We start from the raw sequence: 27579 nt of genomic DNA, 5'->3' as shown, positions 1-27579 counted from the left end.
CAATATAATTCAGTACGCGGATGCCCTGAAGTCTCAGAGGAGCAGGAGCTGCATCCATACATTTGGTGAATGTGCGGGGAGAGAGTGCTAGGCGAGCGGAAGAACCCGATATTGGTAAGCTTAGCCCCGAGCGAACCTCAGGAACCTCCTGTGACATGGAAGGATGGGTAAATGAAAATAGGCGTCTTTTAGATCTATCGTGACAAACCAGTCCTCGGATCTGATCTGACTCACGATGACAGGAATGGTAAGCATTTTGAACCTGAACCTCCTCAAAGGCCGGTTCAAAACTCTGAGATCTAAAATCGGCCTCAACCCCTTTTTTGGAACTATAAAGTACCGGCTGTAAAGACCGGACTCCTGTCTGAATGAGGAACACGTTCTATGGCCTCCTTCAGCAGCAGAGATTGCACTTCTTGTTCCATCACCTGAGCCTGCTCCGGAACCACTGTAGTCTGCACCACCCCAGAGAATTTGGGGGGGCGGTGCCCGAACTGCAGTCTGTACCCTGATTTTATTATATGCAGGACCCATGCAGATATGTTGGGAAGATGATTCCATGCCTCTACAAAATCTACTAAGGGAACCAGCCTCTCGAGGCTGGTCTCGGGTGTTTTTCGAGCACTGTTCTCGACTTCCTGAAGCGAGATACCGGCAGGATCGAAAGACCGGCAGGATTTAGTCGATACGGTTTCTGTGACCACCATTGATGCTTGTTTTTTATTTTTTGACACTGGAAATTGATGTGGCCCGAAGCGTCAGAGACGGCGGGAACCGACACCGATTTCCTGAGGACTCCGCTGCGACAGCAACCGCGGTTGCTCTGCAGCGGGGGGGGGGGACAGCCCTCCGAGGTTCTACCACCTCGGTAGGACCTCTTTCCCGAAGCTTCAACTAAGGGAACCAGCCTCTCGAGGCTGGTCTCGGGTGTTTTTCGAGCACTGTTCCCGACTTCCTGAAGCGAGAGACCGGCAGGATTTAGTCGATACGGTTTTTGTGACCACAATTGATGCTTGTTGTTTTTTTATATATATTTTTTTTTTGACATGAACGGCACGATGTGCGTTCGCTGGAAACTGATGTGGCCCGAGCGTCAGAGACAGCGGAAACCAACACCGATTGTGTGCCGCCATGTAAGCCCTACTTATTAAAGCAGATGTATCTCTGCAGGGCTTACTAGGCAGCGCCGGGTTTTAGCCCATATCCCATGCCCCCAAAACATCGTCTGTAATCAAACACTGGGGCTGGAGATCACGGGACGAATCGCGGTTTACCCCACGATCTCGTTTTAGATATCTTTGTGGAGATCGGGAAAAGCGGCAAACCCGGTGCTGAGGTTGTGATCTGTGCCGCAGGAAACGCATGTCTAATTTGCTTTCAACTTGCGTTCCCTGCTCATTTTGTGGCCAGCTGATATTCAGTCTGGCCACGGCACGCGTTACAACCTCAATCAGCTCCTCATAAGCTTGGCCAAAAACTGGCGTGCTTGGCTCACGGTCGTCCGCATCGATGCTGAGCATATCCACTTCCTCGGAAGCAGTGAGCTCAAGCATCGGGACCTGATCATGGGCAGAAGAAGCCGCGACGCGGGCTTCTGCACCACTCACAGTAGGCTCGGGATCCTCAAACGAAGAATGAGAAAGTGCCGCAGCAGTCTCATTCTCATCTGCAAAATCCGCTCGCGAACCCCGCGATCTCAATCGCCGCGCTGCCTCAACAGACGCGGGACCAAAACCGTGGGGAACGCGAGCCTGACCGTGCTCATCAAAGCACGCCAACCGGGAGCGCAGCACTCTCATGAGTAGTGCTTCACAACTTTCACAGGCAGATCCCTGGAGAGCTGCCTGTGCGTGCTGCGCTCCCAAACAGTTCACACATAAAGCGTGCGTGTCCCTACCCGTAATGAAACGAGGGCAGGGGTGCACGCACTTCTTGAACTGTTCGGTGGCCATAATATTTTTAAATCAGACAAACAACACCAAATAAGACAAACAATTTCAACATAAAGCGCTTGCTGAAGAGCGAAAGCTGATGTGTGTGTGTACCGGCGTCACTTTTATGCATCCGGTTATGCCGTCACATGTTACGTCATGACGCAACACCAATCAAGATTGGAATAGTTTCATTCATAATTCAGAGGCGCACGCTAAGGAGCGTTCCCCAAAGAGTCGTTTTCAACGACGCAGTGCGAGTTCCCTCGGAAGGGAACACCCTATAATTGTAACGCACACTGGTTGGGATCCATATGAATGCAGACTCAGATTAAGGGGTTCAATGGCCAAGCAAACAGGGATATCACAGGTAGGCAGTATCGTGGTAAGACAGGCAGAAGATCAGGGCAGGCAGCAGACAGCAAACAGTAAAGAGACAGGCATTAATACAAGAAGTGAAAACAGCAAACAGACGTAAACGAAGGTACAAGGCAAGGTCAATACAAGGTAGGTCAGTAATCATAGAGGTAAGCGATCAGTAATGTAGCCAGGGCAAACAAGACTTCGCAATGAATGAACAAGCAGACGTGGTTTAAATAGTGACAGTGACAGCTGTGGTGTAATCGGGCCAGGTATGCGGGCTTATGGGAAATGTAGTCTAAAAGTCCATACTCGGGTGAGCCAGATATCCGGTGGCCGATTGAGAAGGTGCCTTCACCGGCGTTCGTGACAATAATTGTATGCGCTGCTCCGCGTTTGTTTTGCACTCGCGCAACTCTTTCTTTTCTGTTGTACTGAATGGAAAGAAATAGCGGCTAGTGCTGTTGATAATGATCTCTGATAATTGTCCATGTCTGCAGACTTTAATATCACAGCTCAGGATATTAGCAAGCAAAAGGGCTTGGGACTGTGTTCACTCTTGTGGTGAGAACTGGCCAATTTGTTTCATCATTTTCATGGGGCTTCAAGAGTAATTAGTCACATGACTTTAATGGCTCAAGTGATTGGTTAAAGATAGCTCTTTCCAGGTATATAAGACCTCCTTGCTCTTACCTGTCCTTCTATGGAAATTCTTATTGTTGATGATGACACATTGTCCCAGGCTGGGGAACTTCATATCGTATTGATAGGAGTCTGAAAGTGTTTTGGCATCTGCTTGATCTGCTTCATTATTTGTGCTCCTGTGAGAAGAAGAAAATGGTTCATTCATAATTAATGTGGAAGACATTTACAGTCAGTTAAGGAAGTGGTTAATTATTAAGTTATTCAGCACATGCTTTCATCCAACCAGAACTTATATAACAGGTTCAGTCCATATGAACCTGAAGTTAAGTGTCTTGAACAAGGGCACAAATGTCAAAGCTTACCGATCGTCCCTACTGGGACTTACAGTTACCAGCCTACCAAACTACACTAGTGGATTTCAAATGCTGGGTCGTGCTGTTAGGGTCATGGACAACAGGGATAAAATAATACTAATGAAAATAAACCATAAATGAAACTAACCATATAATGATTTATTTTTAGCATGGCAAAATAAACAGGTAACAACAAAGGGTGAAAATGCTTCCCGTATCTTTTGATGTTGATGTCAAAGGCTTCAAGTCAAACAGCTTCCATTGTATTTTGGTGACTGTAACTTGATAAAAGCTAGCCAAAATATAAGCAAACATGCCTTTATCCTTGAAAACTAACAAAATTACAAACACAAAGTAAATTCAAATAAATAATACATTGTTTGTTATAAAGAACCTTTTGTTTACCTTTTGGTACTGTACTGATGCCCATAGTAAAATTAGGGCCGTCACACACCACCCAACTTTATGTGTAACACTGGGTATAAACCAGTTTAAAACACAGCTGCAAAAACTAGTTTACCACTCAGAATATATTTTTTGAGAATTTCTGCCATTTACAATGATTATTTAATAATTATTTTTTTAAATGAACTAGTCCTAGGCCGTTTGCCCCATTGGAACCAAACCAGTGCAGAAAGATTCAGCAGAGTCCCATTATGAAAATAAGACATTTTGATCAATCTTCACAACGGTACGCTAAAACATGCATAGCACAAGTGGCGTGTTTTGCTTAAACGGTAATAACACTTGAATGAGATATTCTCACCATATTCGATACAGTTATGTATGGAGTAATTTCACTTTCGGTTAATCACGCGAGTATGTAAAGGGATTTAAAGGGATTTAAGGGAAAGGAGGAGGCAAGAACTGGCTTGACAATATAAATAACATTTTTATATCAAACTGAACCAAAAGACAAACACACACAGGTGTCAGACAGCTGCCCGTAAATCTCTCTCTCTGTCGCACTGCCGTCTCCAGTCGGCCTATATCCCTCTCAGGCTAATCAGCCTTATTAGGGGCTGGGTGTGCAGAATCATGACCTGGCCCCGCCCTCCGCCCTGTCATGTTCCTCACCCGTTCTCTCAGGCCGGGGAGCCCCCGGCATGACGTACACCCCCCCTTCAAGCTGTGATTGAAAATCAGGGTTATTCCACCAAATATTCCACCAAATGGATGTCGGGACAGCCATTAACTAGGAAAATAAAAAATGGCACACTATGTCAGAAAGGTTGCCTACCCCTGGCCTAAGAGGTCTGTGCAAAGTTTAAAACAATTGCATTTTCATGATTTTTGTGCCTTTTAATGGTTGGATATAACACTTTTTATGGTTGGATATTAAGTCATTAATATCATATGATAACTCTCCTCATTCTTAGCAACTTTGCCTCAAGAACCGTAAGTGTCAATCAAAAGTTTTTTTGAAAAACCTACTTTTGCAAACTAGTGATAGGTTTTAATTTCAATCAAAATTAAACCAGTTTAGAAAGATTCTTTTGAGTCCCTACATCAATAATTATCAAAAACATGTTGAGTTTTATGGCTATAATAGACCAGTGAAATCTTGTGGGCAGAGCCAAAAACACGTAAAAGGTGATAACAATGAGCAATCTTGACCAAACTTAAGACTAATTTGTAGGGCATCAAAATGAGGATCTGTAATGAACTTGGCTGGGATTTGCCTCTTGGGGGAGCTATAATAACATTTTAAAAAATGCATGCAGTGTCTTTGTCCAAGGTCCCAACAAGGTCTTTGAAGAAATATGCATATCTTGAAAAACATGGCTGCCATTGACCTATCAACTTTCAGCAGCTATCAGACAAGGTCAACATAGGCTGATTTGAATGATCTGTGGTGGACCTATTTGAATCTTCTTGGTCCCAGTGGTGTGTGCAAAGCATCAACAAGGTGCCCTTACATTATTCTTGCACACAAAATACTGTATATGGCCAGTTTTACTTAAATGGCTATTATGTAACATAATAATATAAAACCATCACAATTTATACACATATGAAGGGGCAAATTTATATATCATAAACTTAGCCACCACCAGACAATAAAATAAAATACTGTGATAAAGGTTATACTCGGTAAGAGTGACAATACTCAGACACCCTCATAAATGCATTGTGAAACCCTAGATCACTAATTATGTAAAAACATATCTATTTTTCCAATCAAGGTGGGTACAGCCAGCCAAAATGCATGTAGTGGACTGGATAGTATTACTTATATAACTCCATTTTAGAAAAATTGAATGGAGATTGAGCACTTGGTGGCAATACAATTGGAACTTGGGGGTGATGACCGGATATGTTCACACGTTCTCATGTCTTTTGCTATAGCTTATTTCTTAAGAATGTAGTTATGCTTAGTTAGATCTGCTGGATTGGTGAATAGTGTTATTTCCTGAGGGATGGTGGAATATCTTAAACACAATGAGATATTTTTGAAAAATGTACACTTTGATGTTAGGACTTATTCTGAGGACACACATACAAAGAAATGGTCCTTTGCTACTTTGTGCAGCTATAACAGGAAAGAAAATACATGAATTTGGTTCTACCTATCTATGGAACCATTGGTTTAAGTGATCTCTAAATTTGCATGCAGTGTCTTTATCTGAGGTGCCATCAATTTCTATGATGACAGTCACATATACTGAGAAACATGGCATGCCTCTTGGCCCTAAAGGTCTGTAAACATTTAGAAAAAAAAAAATAAGTAAAAAGACTACTGGGAGGTACTATTATTTTTTACATGTGTATTAAAAATATAATATAATGCAATGTTTCACACAAGCACAAGTAATTCATATATAATAGATCTTCTCAATCTGGACTTTTCTCAATAATCATTGGTGTCAGTAAAATTGTACATTAAATATTTCAGTTCTAGGATCTAGGAGTAACAAATAAAGTGCAAGAATATTTGCTGTATCATGGCTGACCCTGCACTCTGACCCCAGCTTAGCTGGGATATGTGAAAAATAAATAATTTCACCATGTATATGCAGAAATGTATGTATAATGTGTGACAATTGATCAATGTATTTCTTATTACTACATATGTAGTGAGTAAATACTGCTAGGAATCCCCAAGTAACCATAAAGGGGAATCACTGAACTCACTACAGTAATTATATTTGATTACTTCAGAAAATAGCAACATTTCCTCTTTATAATGGCATGTGAATATGTCAGGGATATCAGGGATGGTTTGTACCATATCTCAAGAATGACTAATTATTATATTATATTATTATATTGTAAATGTTACTAACCCACAACCATAATGGACCAATTTCTTAAAAAATATGAAAACACAAAATTCACACAATTAACACATTTCATTTTTAATGAAAATAAAATTGTAAATATAACAAGAGTAATATAAAACCGATTAGGAATAAAAAAGAACCATTTCTATGTCCTCTACCTGAAGAAATGGCTCAAGACCTGCCTCTTATGAATGCATTTGACTAATCCACATCCATAGTCAAAGGCAGTTACTATCAGACATGGGGACTTGTGACTTGGTGACTTGGACTCGAGTCGACTCGAGTCGCTATTTTTATGACTTGTGACTTGACTTGACAAAAAATAAAATACTTGAGACTTGACTCGGACTTGGAAGTTAAAGACTCGGGACTTGACTTGACTTGAGACACGAAGACTTGAATGACTTGAGTGTTAATCACATCATGTTTTCAGTGTGAATATAAAATATATAAATTATTTAAAAAACTAAAGTTGATCCAGCTGGAGCGCAGGCTGAGAATAGTTTTGTCATGACTGGATCACGACACTATAGGCTATCATCAGCCATGCCCTCTCGTACCTTACACACACCACGCCCACTTAGATCAGATAACACATCAACATGTCAGCCGGAGGGGTAACGTTACTGAGGGTCATCGCTTTCAGCTTCAAAAATTATTATCAAGGTGGCAAAAGACGAACAGCTCTTTGCAAGACATGCAACGTTAAGATCGCGGACAGCCAGACGACAACCTCCAATTTCGTCCGCCATTTGAAGAGCCATTCTGCCCAGTAAGTGCTTTCAATTTGTTAATTTTATCTGGTTAGTTGGTAGTTAGCTAATGTAATAATAGCAGGGTTCCCACGGGTCCTTGAAATCCTTGAAAGTTTGTGAATCTGAAAAATAAAATTCAAGGCCCTGGAAAGTTCTTGAAAATAAACATACATAGATACAGGTCCTTGAAAGTGCTTGAATTTATTTTGTGCAAGAAGTTTTCTGGAAAAAAAATCTGTCCATTAATTTTTATTTCGCCAACACTTCGTGGCTTATGCTGCATACTAGCCTGCTTGATTTACGTTAGTTACGCCGCATTTACGTTAAGTGTTTCCCGCTGAGGTACTTTGTTTTGTACGTTGCCATGACGTTCACGCACGCTGGTACCTCAACGTTTCCCACTCACAGACATTGCAAAAAAAGGCTTATGGATATACTCTGTGTGAGTGAGTGAGTGAGTGTGGGTGTGTGAGAGCACGAGAGTGAGTGTGTGTGTGTGAGCGTGAGTGAGTGTGTGTGTGTGTGTGTGAGCGAGAGTGAGTGAGTGAGTGAGTGTGGGTGTGGGAGTGTGGGAGAGAGAGTGTGTGGGAGTGTGGGTGTGGGAGTGTGTGGGAGAGAGAGTGTGTGTGAGAGAGAGAGTGTGTGTGAGAGAGAGAGTGGGTGTGGGAGAGAGAGGAGAAATGTAACAAAGTTTAATGTATGTAACTGTGTTTGAGAGAGAGAGAGGGAGGTGTTCAGAGAGGAGTATGTTGGATGTTAAGCTGTTATTTGTTTTATGGACTCAATGTTGAAAATTTAAAACATTTCAAACACTGTTGGCAGAAGTGAAAAATAAATAATTTTATGAAGTTACAATTTTGTTTGATTCCATGATGTATTTTACTGAACATGAGTATTGTAATTTACTGACAGTTACTTATATCTTGTCTTTTCACTTTATTATGATCAGATTCTGCAGGTAAAATTACAATAATAAGGTGACTTGACTTGGACTTGACTTGACATAGCCTGTGACTTGCTTGGACTTGACTTGACCCTTGAAGAAAAAAAATACTTGGGACTTACTTGAGACTTGAAGGTTAAGACTTGAGACTTACTTGAGACTTGCACATGTGTGACTTGGTCCCATCTCTGGTTACTATAACTCTTATTTATAAAATAAATGAAAAAAAAACCTCTCGTTCCCTTCTTTTCCACATTTCTCTTCTTCTCTAGTTTTTTTATTATAATTTTTCTGTCTTAAAACTGATTGTGGATCCCAACCGTAAGGCGTAGAGACATGAAAATTGGTCTGAAGGTATTACTCACTGTCGCTATCAGGCACAAAGTCTCGCCCTGATCAGCCTGACGGTGGCGCTATAGTGAGCAAAGAAATAGTAAAAAATGGTCATAACTTTTTACCCGTTTGTCACAGATTCAAATGTTTTATTCCAATGGAATCAGTGGCGCAAGACAGACATAATGTGTGTCTCCTATTTCATTTCAGCCATGAAAAATTTTCTGCCATCTTGGATTGTTTGCAAAACCTTCTTTTACAAACTAGTCCTAGGCCGTTTGTCCGATTGGGACCAAACCAATGCCAAACAATTATATGGAGTGTCAATATCAATAATTATTATAAAAAGTTAGAACTTTTGATTCACGTTAGCTACGAAACACGAAAACACAGGAAATAGGTGTGGCCACTTTTACGTAAATGCAATAACGCTTGAATGAAATGAGATAGCTTCACTATATTTGACATACTTATGTATGGGCTCAATCTGAGGGCTCTAATCCACGCAGTTTTATAACAGGGAAAACAGTGAAAAACATGAAAATGTCTGTAACTATGGAACTGTTGGTCCGACTAACTTCAAACTTTACATGCAGTGTCTTTGTCTCAGGTCCCATCAATGAGGACATTTGCACGTTTAAAAACATGGCTGCCATTGTCCAATCAGCTTTCAGCAGCTATTAGGAAAGGTTAACAAAGGTCAATTGGAATGAAACTCAGTGCACCTATTTGTAAGAGGTCTGTGCAGAGTAAAAAAAAGAAAAGAAACGGCCACTGTGTGGCGCTATCATGATTTTTGTGCATATTAATGGTTGTATATAATGATATCATATCATATGATAGCTCTTCTTATTCTGAACAACTTTACCTCAAGGACCAACCCATCCATTACACCATTCATTAAATATTTGAGATTACGTTAAAAACCTACTTTTGCTAACTAGTCCTAGGTTTTTCACTCAATCCCAATGAAACAAGTGCCACAAGATTCTCTGGAGTCCTAGGCCGCTCGTCCGATTGGGACCAAACCAATGCCAAACGATTTTACATGTCAATGGCATGCAAATATTAGTAGCCACTGCAATTTAAATAGCTATAACTCTTAAATGGAATGAGCTATTTTCATAAAATTTGACAAGCTTATGTAATGGCTCATTCTGAGGACACTTTTACAAAGAAATGGAGCTTGGCCACTTGGTGGCGCAATAACAACGACAAAATTTAAAGTGGATGTAACAAAGTTATTGCTTTTCCAATTGAGTTGACATTTTGTATGCAATTTGTGCATTGTCTTTATTGCATAATGTTTGAGAAATGCCTAATGCAGTCCAGAACATGGACTTAAATGGTAAATGGTCTGCACTTATATAGTGCCTGTTTAACCTTAGCGGTATTCAAAGCGCTTTACACTGCATCTCATTCACCCATTCACACTCACATTCACACACCAATGATGGCTCCCAACTTGGGATTCAGTGTCTTACCCAAGGACACTTCGGCATGTGGATTCATGTGGGCCAATCAAACCGCCAACCCTGTGATTAGTTGATTAGCTCTACCACCTGAGCCACAGCCGCTTAAAGGCCCTACGGTGCTTGAACACCGATAATTGCTGTGTGCAGCTATATTTATAATTAGAATAATAATAATAATTATATTATTATTATTATTATTAACTTTCCTCAAGAAACATAACATCTTCTCAAAGCAATGCAACAAAGAAAATAACATAAATAAAAAACAATCCATAAATAAACACTTAATTAGGCTTTTGGTATTTTTAGTAATCTATATAAAGAACATATCAAATATCAATGGCTGGTTTGTTTCCTGATATTAAACATCATTCAAACTGAATTTTAGAAAAGGTTTTAATGTGTAGGCCTATTTTAAAAACCCATATGACATTGAGAGAAACCAGAATGAGTAGTGTATGAGATCTGCACTCTTTCTGTCAATGGAGCACAAATGAAGGGACTCTGATGCCTTCAATACTCGCGCGCACTTGCGTGTTTCAGCTGCGCATGTTTGGATGTGAGGCATGTTTGAAACGCGGGATGAATCTCATTGAATTTGCCTTGGCAATCACTCAAGCGAAATTTCGGGCCTCAGAAGCGGATTCAGTGAAATATTACTGCGTTCTTGACGAGCTTTTCATATAATGACAAAGTTGGAAAAACTGCATTTCATTAGTTCTATCAGTCTCACGTGACGCCCTGACCACTGATAGGATATATCGACATACACAATATACAAATCTTGTGAATCGCTGTTTTCTGATCAGTTTTTTGTTTTCTAAGCCAAACGAATTACGGAGGATGCACTTTTCCCCTCATAATCTCCTCTCATCTTCTCATTCAAATGGATTTGAGGAACGAGCTATTTCTGTGAAATATGTAGCCTAATCTATGCCTATGTTCAGGGGTTAAATTGGGTGTCTAAATATGGATTTATTAATAGGCCTGTTTGGTATGTAAATCATAGAAGTTTTTCTTTCAGATGAATCGATTTGACTGATTCTTTTTTAATGATTTGTCTATCGTTATTTATTTATGTCATTATTCAACTTAATTGTAAAGATACATATTTATAGGGGTGTGCAGTGAAGCCATTATCAGTATTTGTATCTGTTCATATGATAAAATGATCTGTCTCTGTAGAACCGGATGTGGAAGGGCCTTAAACAGGAAGTGCGTCAAACTAAATGAAACGCTCATGTTAAAATATGCCTTTTCATAATAATAACCTAATAATAATAATGCGAAGAATAAGAATAATTATGGTTATTCTTCTTATTATTGTTATATGATTATTATTCATAAAAATATTATTTTATGATTTTTTTTTTCTAACCAGATGAAGCTTAATTTGTAGGCTACAACTGTACAATATGTTGTTAATTGGTTTCTCCTGGTATTTCTGATATTAATATCTGCATGAACAGAATTGTAATTTGTCTGTGAATGTAACATTATTCTGGACGCAGGAGGTGTCAAGCCAAATATAAAATGTCAAGCTCACATTTTGCAGTGAATAATAAATACAAATTCAAACATTAAAAGAAATGAAAATAAAATCAATTTAGCCATACAGGCGAAAGTCCAGTGAATCTATTTATATGATAGGACACCATTATTTAGTTAAATAATAATAATAATGTTTAATTTATATAGCACCTTAACAGAGTTCAAGAACACTTCATATTTTCAAATTTAGCACAGTTTAAAGAAGAATATAAAAGATGAGATTCAGTTTCTTTGTTTCACATGAGGATTATTCCTAATAGATGAACACTCTATGGAGTATTTAAACCTTTAAGAGACGGATTGACGGGCTCAAACGTGAAATTTAACATCGCAATCAGGTTTAGACTATACATGAATACATGAGAATCACGTGTGAATCATGTGATACATTAAAATAGACATTTCAAGAAGTGGAAAGTGTACATGATGACGTATTTTAATGATACACTTGATAAGATCCAGACGCGCACAATTAACAGAGACGAGACCACGCCCACCCGATCTGAAATCACAACATGTGCATTTTCATTCATATGGTTTACACTTTAGAAATATTGGCTGCACAGTTTCATAAACTATTTGTAATTTTGTATATATGTTTGTTTAAAATGTCGCTTTATCCTTGTGCTTTTTGGATAATCAGTGGAACAAATATTTGTTATATTATTCGGATTAATCTTCTTCATTTTACACATGTATTTTTACACAAAAATCAGATCACAGCTGGGACAAGTTACCTTCTTGCCCGCTTGGAGTCATCTTATAAAACCGGCTGATTTTATAATGTTACAATTTAAATGTAAATGCAGATTTTTTTTAAATGGGGGAACAAACACCTTCTTCACCACTATAGGACTACCTCTTAATCAAATTATTATTCTGATTATATAATTGGTAAAGAAAACATTTGCATTGAATTATAAGAGTTTAAAATTCTTCACTGCCTCATGAAGGAGTATTTTCACTATAGTGTATATTTGCTAGAAAAATAAAAATAAAAACACAAAATAAAAATAAATGTTGAATCAACAATATGGAGTAGGCTACACAATATACGAATAACACCGAAACCATTTACAATGTGTTGGTCGAGTGGTCTTTTGTTCTCAAATATTTTGATCTGATGTCGCTTTGGATGTGATTGTGTCTTGATTCAAAACCCCTTCAGGTATTCAGCTTTCTAACAAAACTAAGGAAATGGCTACTGCATTTAAGAAACGTGTAAGCAGTTGATTCCATATTACGTGATTTCTATGAATCAGAGATCGGACCACGGCGCTAGGGCTGCACAAATAATCAAAATAAAATCGAAACCGCGATATGACCTTGAGCGATTATTAAATTGCAAAGGGCTGCGATTTAATTAAATAAATAGTCTGTCTCTTCAAAGTTTATTTGCGCTGCTCTGTCCGGTCTATATTAAGTCAGAGCATTATTACAGTGTTTTCAGAGCGGTTCTGTGCTCCACAATTCCCTCTCATGCTTAGAGTAACAGGAAGTGCTCTGAGTTCGGTTCCGTTTGCTTACCTGCACTAAACACTAATTATTTACACTAAACTGGCGCACCCTGCGTGAAGCGTTTTTCATTATTATCTGCGGTAGCAGCATCTCAGTCTCCGCAAGGCACCGGTATCATAATAATAACGCAGAATACAAGATGGGGTATAATTCAAACATCTTTATTAAATGATTGCAGAGCAAACAGTATTAACAGACACACCTGTTGAGTCAAGAAACATGCGCTCTTCATTCTCCTGTCATTTGTTTACCTCTCACGAGAGAGCGTGTCGCACTTATTACACTCCCCGTGGAAACAAGTGAAAGCGGAACTAATATTACCAACATCCAACAAAATGAAAAGGAAGGAACATACATATAATAAATCTATATCAAATATTTAGTTACTGTAATATAGTGTATTGCTAAATTAAATATAATAAAATAATGAATTAAAATAATTAAATGAAATGGTGACAAACTAATACAAAATTTCACTTTAAATTGAATTACACCAATGGGTTATCAGTTCAACTGACATTAAGCCTCATTCTTTAGGACTATCTTATATACAGTAAATAACAGTTTGTATAACCTACTAGTTTTTAAGGCCTAGAATAGAGTAAAATTTATATTTTAAAATTATATTTTGTGTATACTGAATTATTGACTGACATGTCACTATGGTTTTACTAACAGGGAAATGCAGTTAACAGTGACATTGAGCAGAAAGCTTACATATAACCAGTTTTGACAGAGCTGCTGATAAAAGTGAAATGATCAGCATCGATTGATGAGATGAAAGGAGAATTGGAGATCGGTGTCAGATGTTAAAATCCTGACTTGAGCATCCCTAATATTCAAGTTGACTGTTTCAAAAACTAATGTTGATGAATAGTGGGCTGAGATCCTGTCACAAAATGTACAAAAACAGGTACACAGTGGATGGTAACATTTGGATATGAAGAAGACTTTGTTTCACTCTTTATATATTTATTTGTTTGTGGTTGAACTGAAAAAAAGGTCTCAGTTTGGTTCTTTTTAAGAGGGTTCAAGTGTGAAATCACAAGCAGTTGAACATGTGGAAAACATTACCATCATAATCGCAGTTCAAATCGCAATCGCGATACTTTTCTAAATAATCGCAATATGACTTATTGTCCAAATCGTGCAGCCCTACACAGCGCGGTACAGAAGAGGACTGTGCTTCTATGCGGGGGCAGTCTGGTGCTACTGTCGAATATTCTGCCTCTACCAGCATCCACAACTGACTAGAGCGAAGCATAATGAACAAGTACACTCGCTAAATAGAGACGGAATGTGTCAAGGGGATCAAACAAAAACAGCATCGGAGAATACGATAGATGGGACGGACTGACAAACAAACATTTTTATTTTGTTTTTGGAATCGAAGATGCTGGAATATATAGTTCCTATCGGCCCAATTTAACCCCTGCCTATGTTAAAATATTCAAAGCAATATCCTGTTCATGACTTGATCATTTTATTCCTTCTGTTTTGTTGACCTTTTGTGCTTGTACAACAATTTAAATGATTTAAATGTGAATGTTTGAAAACATTTTAGGCAATTTTATTCAGGTACTTTATTAAAGTAATTAGTCATTCCCCTTGTATAATGTGGTTGTTTTGATAAACTATTGCTGTTTATTGTTATTAAAGAAATATTCTGGCTACAAGTTAAGCTCAAAAGGCAGCATTTGTGGCACAATGTTGTTTACCACAAAACATATTTTGACTTGTCCTTTCTTTAAAAAGTTACAGAGAGGCACTTACAGTGGAGGTGACTGTGACCAATTTCTGGAGTGTTTTTACAATAATGAAGCTTATAAGTTTATAACTTTATTGAACTTTACACAAAAAAGTGATTTTATCAGACTAAAATCATGTTAACATACATATTGTTCACATATTGTTAAACATTTACTGATTGGCCCCATTCACTTCCATTGCACTCCCCAAAAAATACTCTCACATACTCTTGGTCATTCTTTGGTCTGGCATCCACACAGTCCTCTACCCTGGGCCTTCTGTCCGTCATGGCTTCTAGGGGCATACAAACAAAATAGATATCATAAATACATCTATTGGTTTTGACAACAAAATAATTATACTTCAGCAAATGTAGTATTATTTATTATGCATGTACACTACCGTATACGTTTTGAAACACCTGACTGAAATTAAATTGATAACTTGGACAAATAATTCAAAAAAGCAGTCAATAAGTGTCCCACATAGATGGAAACTCCTTCAGTACAGTTTAAAATCATCTCAGGGTGATTCCTCAAGAAGATGCTTGAGAAAATGTCAAGAGTTCATGTCTGCAAATTCTAGATAAAGGGGGACAACTTTGAAGATGCTAAAATATAACACAGTTTTGATTTATTTTAGATTTTGTTTATTAGCAACATAATTCCCATAGTTCCATTTATGTTATTCCATAGTTTTGATGACTTTACTATTATTCTAAAATGTGAAAAAAAATAAAAATATAATAAAAAATGAGTAAGTGTTTTAAAACTTTTGACCAGTAGTGTGTGTCACACCAACACATTAAAATAATTTTTTTTTTTTGTAACTCTACACTCTGAAAGAGAGAGCTTAATAAAGTTTGTTTTTCTCAATGCTGAAATTCTCCAACAACAGGCCACTTGAAACCACAGGTGTAATATCTTTGAGATGCAGAGTTTAGTTTAATCTATTAGTGTGATATATTGGGTAACACTGAATCGTGAAAGACAGGAACTTTATCTGGAGTTACTGGAAGAGTTTTTCTCATGATGTGTCATAAAATGACTTCCTCTGTGTTTACTTTATCTGATATGGTAGTAGTATACCAGCTACGTCCTATTTACTTATCAAATACATATGCATGCATTAAAACACAGCAATGTGAAAAGTGAAAAATGCAATAGTTAAATTAAGTACTGTGACTTTGGTGTAACCTACTGTAGTCTAAAAGACGGTCATTTTAAATAACATTGCTGACTTGAATAAAACACATTTAGGGTCGGCTGGCAAAACGTTTGTTTTACAGTGTGTTCTTGCAGAACTTTAGAGTTTATTAAAACTACGCATTAAATGACTCACACATTCCATTGCTCTTTATGGTATATTTTCTTGTTAGGGATTTCCCCAGAGTGTCAAGAAAATGTGGTTTTAAGGAAACTGTTCATTTAGGCTAAAACAGGTGTAACATGTTCCCTTAAAGCACCAAAGGTTACTTGTTTGATTGTTTCATTCATTATTTAAATGTTAAGAAGTCATAATGATCACAAACATTTGGATTTAACAAAAAATACAGTATACATGCAGATAACTTTAGGTTGGGTCTCTCACACTGTCTACAGTAGGTCATTACCAAGTGGGACAAGCTCATGACAGTAAATTGTGACAAAACTTTGGAGTAAAGTGACTCTTCTCTACTTTGTATGAATTTATAATATGTGTCCTATATTATCAATGGTCAGCTACTTGAAAATGAGATCAAACTTAATGCATTTGTTAGAATGAACTCCTTTTCCTGAGTTACTTCCCAGTAATTTCCACATGAACACATACAATACTGTAAGTACATGAAACACTCTATTGTCTTTAGTGGAATTTACACACATTGACATTGTTACACTGAATCAGTAAGACACGTATTACCATGGTTTCATGCCTTTAAAACATTTCAAATCGTTATTCAAATAAACAATTTTCCAACATGAACATTTCCTGTATCGTTAAAAAACATTACTCACCGCCAACAAAGACGTAATTAAGATGATCAATTGTAGGGGGAAAGCAAAGAATTTACAGCTGCGTGGTCAGATGTACTCTTAAAAGAGAAAATGAAATACATGCACTTTTAAAGTTGAACTCATACAAGCATCACACGGAAGTTTGTTTTCAAAAGGGAGGGAGCATTAAACATCCTACTATGGTGAAGTCTTATCTCATGTATATTAATGATTTATGCTGACGTTTTGTGTAACGAATATGAATTAGTTTACGCAGATTTTGCGATTACTTTACAATCGGAGGCGTGTCTCATTAAGCACCAAGCCTTCATCAATTGTTGTGAAAAGTTCCGTTTTGTTGTCAATTTCGGAGTCGCTCCTACCTCGGGCGCCTGCAGGATTTAATCTGAGAGTACGCACAGAAATCTGAGACCCTACACGGCCCGAACGATACAGTCAGATTTGAACCCCGAACCCGAAATCTGGGAATTTATAGTAGAATAGGCTACTATAGAGTTTATTCTCCTAGTATAGCTGTATTTTATGTAAGCATACAAGCAACATTCGTAATAAGACAGTAAACATCCACAGTTTTAACAAGGCACTGCAGCCAGCTCCTTTGTACACTAGAGCAGAAGGGGTAGAAAGCATTGATTTACCGTTTATTTAATGAAACTTCAATTGGAGCAGAACAATCTGGAATAATATGAAACAATGCAACAGTCCACTCTATGCAGCCTAAACTTGTTTAGAATGTTGAATATTTGTTACAGCTGCGCTTAAATGCAGCGCAAAGAATGAAACAGAGTGCAGATGTCTTGCTTTTTAACTTAATAAAGTTACACTGACCCTCCAGCATGACAATGCCACCAGTCATACTGCTCGTTCTGTGAGTGATTTCCTGCAAGACAGGAATGTCAGTGTTCTGTCATGGCCAGTGAAGAGCCCGGATCTCAATCCCATTGAGCACGTCTGGGACCTGTTGTATTGGACGGTGAGGGCTAGGGCCATTCCCCCCAGAAATGTCCGGGAACTTGCAAGTGCCTTGGTGGAAGTGTACAAGAACTGGCAAATCTGGTGCAGTGAGGAGGAGATGCACTACAGTACTTAATGCAGATGGTGATTTTGCCCCCAAATACAAATATTTACACATTTTAATTTTGCTGAAAATAAAACCTGTAGAGCGTTTATGTTTGTGAGTATAGTTTTTGTGGATATATTACAGGTGGTGTGACATCATCAGGACACATGACCAGGAAGTTATATGGATTACAACATAAATTTTTTTTTTTTAAAAATTCACAAATTCCAAGTCATATATATTGTGTTATAGATGCGTGTGAATGCATTACAGATGGTCTGACATCACAAGGTAACACGACCAAGAAGTTAAATACAGTAGATTTGAAAATGTTAAAACTTCATATAAAATACACAATATCATATTTCCAAAATCCAAGTCATGTCAGATGTGTTATAGGTGTTTGTGAATATTTTACAGGTGGTTTGACATCATCAGTGTAAATGACAAAGAAGTTAAATGGATTTTAGTATTTTATAAATGCCAGGAAAATACACAAAAACATATTTCCACAGTCAATGCTGTGTATGATATGTTGCAGGTGTATATACACTCACCTAAAGGATTATTAGGAACACATGTTCAATTTCTCATTAATGCAATTATCTAATCAACCAATCACATGGCAGTTGCTTCAATGCATTTAGGGGTGTGGTCCTGGTCAAGACAATCTCCTGAACTCCAAACTGAATGTCAGAATGGGAAAGAAAGGTGATTTAAGCAATTTTGAGCGTGGCATGGTTGTTGGTGCCAGACGGGCCGGTCTGAGTATTTCACAATCTGCTCAGTTACTGGGATTTTCACGCACAACCATTTCTAGGGTTTACAAAGAATGGTGTGAAAAGGGAAAAACATCCAGTATGCGGCAGTCCTGTGGGCGAAAATGCCTTGTTGATGCTAGAGGTCAGAGGAGAATGAGCCGACTGATTCAAGCTGATAGAAGAGCAACTTTGCCTGAAATAACCACTCGTTACAACCGAGGTATGCAGCAAAGCATTTGTGAAGCCACAACACGCACAACCTTGAGGCGGATGGGCTACAACAGCAGAAGACCCCACCGGTACCACTCATCTCCACTACAAATAGGAAAAAGAGGCTACAATTTGCAAGAGTTCACCAAAATTGGACAGTTGAAGACTGGAAAAATGTTGCCTGGTCTGATGATTCTCGATTTCTGTAGAGACATTCAGATGGTACAATCAGAATTTGGCGTAAACAGAATGAGAACATGGATCCATCATGCCTTGTTACCACTGTGCAGGCTGGTGGTGGTGGTGTAATGGTGTGGGGGATGTTTTCTTGGCACACTTTAGGCCCCTTAGTGCCATTTGGGCATCGTTTAAATGCCACGGCCTACCTGAGCATTGTTTCTGACCATGTCCATCCCTTTATGGCCACCACGTACCCATCCTCTGATGGCTACTTCCAGCAGGATAATGCACCATGTCACAAAGCTCAAATCATTTCAAATTGGTTTCTTGAACATGACAATGAGTTCACTGTACTAAAATGCCCCCCACAGTCACCAGATCTCAACCCAATAGAGCATATTTGGGATGTGGTGGAACGGGAGCTTCGTGCCCTGGATGTGCATCCCACAAATCTCCATCAACTGCAAGATGCTATCCTATCAATATGGGCCAACATTTCTAAAGAATGCTTTCAGCACCTTGTTGAATCAATGCCACATAGAATTAAGGCAGTTCTGAAGGCGAAAGGGTGTCAAACACAGTATTAGTATGGTGTTCCTAATAATCCTTTAGGTGAGTGTATATCCTTGTCTTGGTGTAAAATTAAGGCATTGTGTGGAGTGAAGAAATGTTTGTTTTGTTCACTTGTTTCTGTAGTGTTGAATGTGACTCGAGTGACAGCGTGCCGCTGTGAAGTTCCACTGTCCTAAGAGTCCCATTCAAAAATCTCAATAAATTATGCATTTATTAACACTTAATAAATAAAACCAGTAATGTAACGACAGGAATGCTACCTATTGTAATGAAGTACAGTAAAATTAATATGTTTTCATCAGAAATTTACTTGAGTAAAAGTGAAACTGCACTTAACTGCACTTGATTTATGGTGTGGCTACCCACCATAAATCATACTCATAAAAGTAATTTTTGTCCCAAAAATTTAAATGTAAAGGAGTAAATGTAGCACGTTACTACCCACTTCTGCTGACTGTGAATAATACTTTTCTACAAAGGCATCTGAAACCAGAGTATGTGAGCGGAGCAGCAACAATTTCCCCTCCATGTTCAAAGCATTCTTTAATCACTCTGCTCCAGCTCCACTCTGGACTTTCCATTTCCAGCTCCTAGCTCGTTCCGCGCTCCTGGATTAGAGAAACCCCGCTCCATGTTTGCTCCATGGAAAAATTTGCGCCTAACTACCTCTCCACTGTAAAGTTATTTCAGTATGCTTTTTAATATCACAACCTTCCATGCAGAAGATGTATTAAATGAAAAATAAATACACAATACTAGAAGAAAAGCTACAATGTGATTTATTAGAACACTAACATTAGCCCAAGACTAAATTAAATAATTTTTATAGCTTACTTTTGAAACATATAGGCAGCATTCTCTGGGTTTGATCAAGTAAATTAATTTCTAGATGAAAAAAAGAACATTAAATAAAAAAATATAAATTACCATCAAACATGCCTCTACAAGTGATAAAACATATCAGAGCCATATGTAGATTTTACAAATCCGGTCATGTCTGACGAAACGATAGAAGGCATGGATTCAAGGCGCCTTGCCATTGCTTTAGCCACAATTTTGTAATCTATATTCAATAAAAATTCACAAATAAAAGAACGAGATTTACAAATATATGTGTAACAATTCAAGGATGGGAAAGGTGGGAGCTGGGCCCCAAACAAACTGAACGGAAGTGTCACGAATTGGTGTAAGCCAGATGGTGTGGAGAAGGCTGTTTTCTCATTGGACATTGGTGTTAAGGGCACCTGCCAATAACCCTTCGTCAAATCCAGTGTTGAATAAAAACGAGCCGCGCACAACCATTTCGTCAATACGAGGCTTTGTATACATGTCAAATTTCGATACCGCATTGACCTTTCTATAATCCACACAGAACCGGACCGAGCTATCGCTCTTCGGAACCAGTACTACCGGGCTGGCCCAGTCACTGCCCCCATATCGAACATGGCCTTTAATTCTTCTAAAACCACTTTTTTGTACTTGGGTAATCGGTAGGCACGACTGCGTACCACTATCCATAGGGTTGTTTCGATATGGTGTTTTATGAGGTTTGTATGACTGGGAAGGGGCGAGACACGTCCAAGAATTCTCTGTGCAAACCGGGCCACGTCCGTGATATGTGATGGTAAGATGTGGTCTCCACAAGTGAATGGGGTGCTGCGATTGGCTTTTAAGTTCACCCCTGGCCTGAGCTCCTCCCTCTCCATTACCACCATTGCCAAAGCCACTGGAACCACCTCCCTCCATAGTTTTAAGATTTTGAGGTGGTAAATTTGCCATGCTCTGCCCCTGTCCATTCGTTTAACCACATAATCGAGTTCCCCGACTGGCCTTGCCACTTTGCAAGTAAGAGCTTGATGTGGGTAGCAATCAGAGCATTTGAGTGAAGCGGAGCAGTGAGTAACTCAATAATCCGCTCCATGCATGCTCAACTCAATCGCACACAGCCCAAGCGGACGCTACGCTCAAGTATAGCTCACGTTCACTGGTAAAGCGTTCGCTTAAATCCCGCTCCAACATTACATTTCTTTGTGGTATACTTGGTTCCAAGCATGTACACAGGGGGTGAAATATAGACTATAGGCAGACATTTATTAAATGATCAAATGATTAGTGATGTACACATCTGAAATTATGTGATTGTATTGTTGTGTTTTTGTATACAAAATCTCACGGTTTATTTTGGACTGGTTTACAACGGCTGTTAGATAATCGGGTCTACCAGAAATATTTCTCTTTTAGCACATATGTCATTGAACATCTTCAAATAATGCTTTAAAATTTTTCAGTTCTAAATGACCTTTATTTACTTTAAACAAGTCATAACACATGCCTCTACAAGTGATAAAACATATCAGAGCCATATGTAGATTTTACAAATCCGGTCTTGTCCGACAAAACGATAGATAAACTAATCGGGCGTAGCCTAAGAGGAGCAATCCAAAGGGTCTTTGTCTTTTTTCAAAATAAGGCTGATAACGGCAGAGGACCAAGAATCAGGCATTGAATTTAGCTCTAAGAGATTATTAATTGCAGGCATTAAGATTGGGCTGATATACTGCCAGAATTGCTAGTAAAATTTGAGTGGGAACCCATATGGGCCCGGAGCTTTGCCTGAAGGCATGGATTGGATAGCTTGCCAAATTTCCTCCTTAGTGAAGGGGCATTTAAAAGAGTTCTGTTTGTCTCAGAAACAGCAGGATACATTTTTTTACACAAATAATCTGATAAATCCTCCTTCAAACCACAACCTTCAGCTTTATATAAAGTCTTATAAAAATAGGGAAAAGTATCATTAATTATCTGGGGATCAGAAGATACAGTGCCCTCTGGGGTCTTGTGCCTTTTTTAGTTGATATGCAAGTAAATTACTAGATTTATTTCCGAATTCTTAATATTTTTGCTTACTTAAAAAAAAAACAGTAATTTTTTTTATATTCTCCGTGTGGTCTAAATTTTATTTAGCTCTGACTCTGTTGGTCTAATTTGGTAATTTTTGTGCTGGTTTTCTAAATTAATTACTTTGGCCTCTAATTCTCTCCTTTTTTGGGTCTTGAATTTACTCACTAAAGAAGCACAGGAGATAGCCAGGCCCCGTGGCACCACTTTAACAGCATCCCACTTTGTCGCTGAAGAAACAGGAGAGTTCTGGTTGTCCTGCCAGTAATTAGCTATTTTCTGCTTTAGGAACATACAAAAATCATCATTATTCAAATGTGAAACATTAAACTTCCAATAATTGGATTTAGGAGTGGACAAATTAATATCAAGGTCTAAGTAAACAGGACTATGGGTGGACAAAACAATAGGGCCAATGCGGCAAGATTTCACTTGGTGAATACATTCAGACGGTGCGAAGAAATAATCAAACCTGGAATAAGAATTATGAGGGTGAGAATAGAATGTATAATTTCTGTTTTTCAGGTGCAGCTCCCTCCAAGTATCTTCTAGGCCTAAATCTTCACAAAACATTCTGTAAATTGGGAGGATTTGTGGCCTGTCAGTGTATGCAGGGTGGATTTATCCAAGTTATTATCAATTATACAATTAAAATCCCCATCCAAAAACCCCAGGTTTCCACAAAACCGGTTAAACTGCAAAACTGTCCGAGATATAAAACTGAGGCAGTCAGTATTTGGGGCATACATATTTCCAATAGTGAGATGCACTCCAAAAACATAGAGCGAGATTAATACAAATCTCACTTCAGATTCAGACTCTACATAATCCAGACTGAATGGGATGTTCTTGTGAATTAAAGTTGCAACACCCCTACTATTCGATGTAAAAGAGGAGTAATATATCTGACCCACCCAATCTCTTTTGAGTTTACAATGTTCAGTGTCCTAAGTGGGTTTCCTGCAAAAGAGCAATGGATATGCATTCTTTTTAAAGAAATGTCAAAAACAAATTCCTCTTTATAACATGGCCAATACCCTTCACATTCCAAGTTACTAGCTTGACAATACCATGCATGCATGCAAAAAAAAAATTAATTTAAGAAGCTGATGAGCTGACAAAAGTAAATTTTTTTACACCAAATTTGAACAGAACAGTACCACAAATTGAACACTGTATTTAGTGTTGAATCCACCCCCCAAACCCCATCCCCAAATTATAGCGCACAAATAACATCAAAAAGTCACAAAATGAGATGATGAACGTAAATAAACCTGTCATCATACTAATGCAAATGAGAAAAATAGCGCCCTCAAGAATTACTCCATAATCTATAGGATGAAATAATGTGATTAGAATGACTGAACCCGCTGAGCAAAAAAATTAAAAAAGGGGACAGGAAAGGGAAAGTGGAACAAGCGTATGACCCTACAGCGTCTAAATCCCCTTCAAAAAGAAAAAACGATCCCACGTAACGAATATTAAAAGCAACAATATACAATAATAATCTAAAAAAAAAAATAAGCTACACTTACAAGTCTGGTGAGTTCAAAAAGTAAGGTAATCCTCTGAGAGATAAGGAGTAAATTACAGATAAAGATCAGATTTATCGGTCCAGAGAATCCAGAAAAGCTTTAACCGAGTTCGGATCATCGAACAAGCGAATCTTCCCCAGGTGTAAGCACCTGAGCTGGGCGGGGTAGGCGAATCCGCGATAGAAACCACAAGAGGCCATAATCTTGACCACTGAGCTGAACTTGCGACGTTTCTGCACGACACTGGCAAGCTCCGCGCCCTCGTGGGTAATCGTCTTCTTTAACGCTGTCCTCAGAACAGTTTCCTTTTCTGTAAACAGCAAAAAGTGAACCAGCACACTCCTCGGGGGTGAGTTCGGATTGCTAGGCGCAAAAGAGGGAGATCTATGGGCCCTTTCGATATCTAAGGTGAGAGAGTCTGCGGGATACTTGGAGGGAGCTGCACCTGAAAAACAGAAATTATACATTCTATTCTCACCCTCATAATTCTTATTCCAGGTTTGATTATTTCTTCGCACCGTCTGAATGTATTCACCAAGTGAAATCTTGCCGCATTGGCCCTATTGTTTTGTTTTTTGCTTTCTGCGAAAACACAATCTTTTCAACTTTAAAGTTTGTTTGAGTCGTTTATGGCAATAATGAAAACATGGACTGGTACAATGAAAAATATTGCAGTTAAAAGTGAAATTCATCATTGTTTTTCAGTTGTCTCCAAGGAATGATTATACTGTAGATTTGATACATTAATAGGTTTCTGATTTAGAGCTATAAGTCTTCAAATTAAAATTAGCAATTTCTCATCCTAATTTTGTGTTCAGTTTTAAAGGATGTATAAATGTATCCAGAAAAGATCAGTGAATGTTTTTCTCTTTTTCAGTGTTGTTGCTTTATTAATATTCCATACAATTTTATATGTATGAATCACATGCAATCTAAAGGACTGTGGTTAATTATATAATAATTAATATATTAGTAGATACCATTGTCAGGGAGCGCTCAGCTACGCCTCCCTCTGGTTTCATCCGCTCCCTCTCTCCGGAGTTTTAGAACTGCACTTCCCATCTTTCCCTCTGGTCATTATCTATCTCCATCCCTGCCTGGTCTATCTGATTATCCTCATCACCGTCACCTGTTCATCATTATCTCCCCTATATCTGGACTGTCCCTTTCATTGTTACTTTGCGAAGTGTTGTTTTGCTCAGCTGACATTACCAAGCGTTATTCCCTGATTCCCGTTATTATCTGGACCTTAGATCTCTGCTTGGACTCTAGACTCTGTGAACCTTTGCTGCCTGCCCTGACCCTTGCCTGTGTCTGATTACGAGTACTGGATTGTCCCTTTATCAGAGCCTGTTTCTGTTTATGTCTGCTTCTCTCTGTTTGATCGCATGTGTGAATAAACTACTGCAAATGGATCCAAACGCCTCTGCCTCTACACTACAACCATGTGCCCACTCTGTTTGTCCTTGATATTTTTTAAACGAATTCTAAAGTGAATCTGGACTTTATATGCTTCAAACGATCATGTGTTGTGTGCTTGCACTCTTTATATGTACAGGTTTAACCATGGATTAAACAAATAAAAAATATTTGTCCTTCATAAAGTGAGATTTCCAATATATATATATTAGATGAACTAATGTTTAATGATACCAAAATAAATAAAAATTATTTAATTCACAAAGTTCACTGCCTTTGTTTAAGAAAAAAAATTTTTCTAACGTACAATCATTTAGAGCTTTTTTTCTCTGCGCATGAATGGCAGACTCTTTTATCCAAAGCGACTTACAGTGCACTTATTACAGAAACAATCCCCCGGAGCAACCTGGAGTTAAGTGCCTTGCTCAAGGACACAATGGTGGCGGATCTGGGGATTGAACCAGCAACCTTCTGATTACCAGTTATGTGCTTTAGTCCACTATGCCACCTCCACTCCAATTAAGCTTACATATTCAATTGAGGGTGCTCTAACGTTCGCAACCCTGCAGAAGAGGGCCTGCATCTAGCTTGCAGCTGCACTGACATTTATTCATTTATTATCAAATAGTAGTGTAGCCTACTAGCTCACCTTTTGCTGCACTACCATGTTCACGTAGCACATCCATGTGCTCTCTGTTAATGTGAGGCGTACGTTTCCCAAGGTCTTAGAAGTCATGAGGGAAAACTTTGAGGAATGACCTTCAATACATTCTTGACCTGAGAGCAAAACTTCACACATTGGGGCATCTATCACAGGAGAATTTGCTACAGGCTCAAGAATGTCAGACCCAGCTATATAACAGGTGAGCTCGACTAATAGAATTTACAAAGGGAGATAAAATCCTCCCTTTTGAATTTCCTTGTTCTTAACTTTGATTTATACTTTGCATTTATTTAGGCTATAAGGATCGCAACTTCACTAAAACAATGCTACATAACCTCAGGCCTATTGCTTATTTCACAGATTCCCAAACCAGCATATCACAAAGCGCATTCTGGGTTGAGCGAGTGGCACTGAGCGAGTGGAGCGTAATTTTAAAATAAGCGTTCTCCGCTCAGGTGGAATTATCAACGCTCCACTCAAAGCTCCTCTCCGCTCACATGCTCTGGTAGCAATACAAGTATTTTATCTCCCTTTGTAAATTATATTAGTCGAGCTCACCTGTTGGGTCTGACATTCTTGAGCCTGTAGCAAATTCTCCTGTGATAGATGCCCCAATGTGTGAAGTTTTGCTCTCAGGAGACACAGAGAGGCTTACGCCCATACAATCATTCAAATGGGGAGAACCCCCTGGAGCCTTGCGGGACCACTTGAACTGCAAATAACAGGGGATTCAAGTCACTTATCCCAATTACGAGCGTCTTCGTGCATGAACTTACGAATCATGTTTTTCAGGGTTTTATTAAACCGTTCAACGAAGCCATCAGTTTGCGGTTGTGAACATCGTTTGAATAGATTTAATACTGAATAATTCATACAGCTTACGTAGTGTACGTGACATCAATGTAGTGACAAGTGCTTGGGCCTGGAGGAGTGCGACGAACCACTGCTTATGCTCCGTGCGCAACAAAAAGGAGGGCCCGATGCTGCGACTGGTGGATGCTGGCGAGGGTCTGTGGAGCGGGAGACATGGTCGTGTGACTGTCACTGGGCCTGGTGATTGTTGATATTAAAAACCTGTGTTTTGTTTCAGTGATAATGGAGACAGGCGTTAGAAGACCACCGGAGTGAAAGACCAGGGACAGACAGACCAGAGATGCTGTGTGTGTTCTGTAAATTGTTTTGTTTAAGTGCTGAAAAGCCAATACTTTGTTGTGAAGCTGAAAAGCAATTGTATTAAAAGTTCCTACTCAGACCCCTCAACACAGTCTTAAACATTTCCTCCAGCGGTGAAGCCTTTGTGGTGGCGTTCTTCCTCCTTCAACTTCCATGTTTTGGCACCAGTGTAACAAAGTTCGTGATGGGGTGCAAGGAAGCGGGAGATGGCG

The 27579-nt window shown here is 38.7% G+C and overlaps 1 protein-coding gene across 3 annotated transcripts in view; it reads right to left on the bottom strand.

The window, feature by feature from the left end:
- The window catches only part of LOC127659503 (caspase-3-like), a 39250-nt gene extending 15104 nt beyond the window's left edge, over positions 1 to 24146 (bottom strand). The window contains exons 1-3 of one of the 3 annotated variants that reach the window (XM_052149361.1): positions 24112 to 24146; positions 15125 to 15191; positions 2985 to 3112 (exon numbers count right to left, since the gene is read on the bottom strand). In XM_052149361.1, coding sequence (XP_052005321.1) covers positions 2985 to 3112; positions 15125 to 15186 — 190 coding nt within the window. In that variant the 5' untranslated portion in view covers positions 15187 to 15191; positions 24112 to 24146. Of the gene's footprint in view, positions 1 to 2984; positions 3113 to 15124; positions 15192 to 16894; positions 17034 to 24111 lie in introns of those variants that run through there. The other 2 variants (XM_052149360.1, XM_052149359.1) reach the window with 2 other exon arrangements.
- Positions 24147 to 27579: the final 3433 nt, after the last annotated feature.

The sequence above is a fragment of the Xyrauchen texanus genome, chromosome 19 (assembly GCF_025860055.1).
Source record: "Xyrauchen texanus isolate HMW12.3.18 chromosome 19, RBS_HiC_50CHRs, whole genome shotgun sequence".
NCBI classification, from domain to species: Eukaryota; Metazoa; Chordata; class Actinopteri; order Cypriniformes; family Catostomidae; genus Xyrauchen; species Xyrauchen texanus.
Note: the sequence above shows the minus strand (reverse complement) of the source record. Positions and strands in the feature narration are given on the sequence as shown.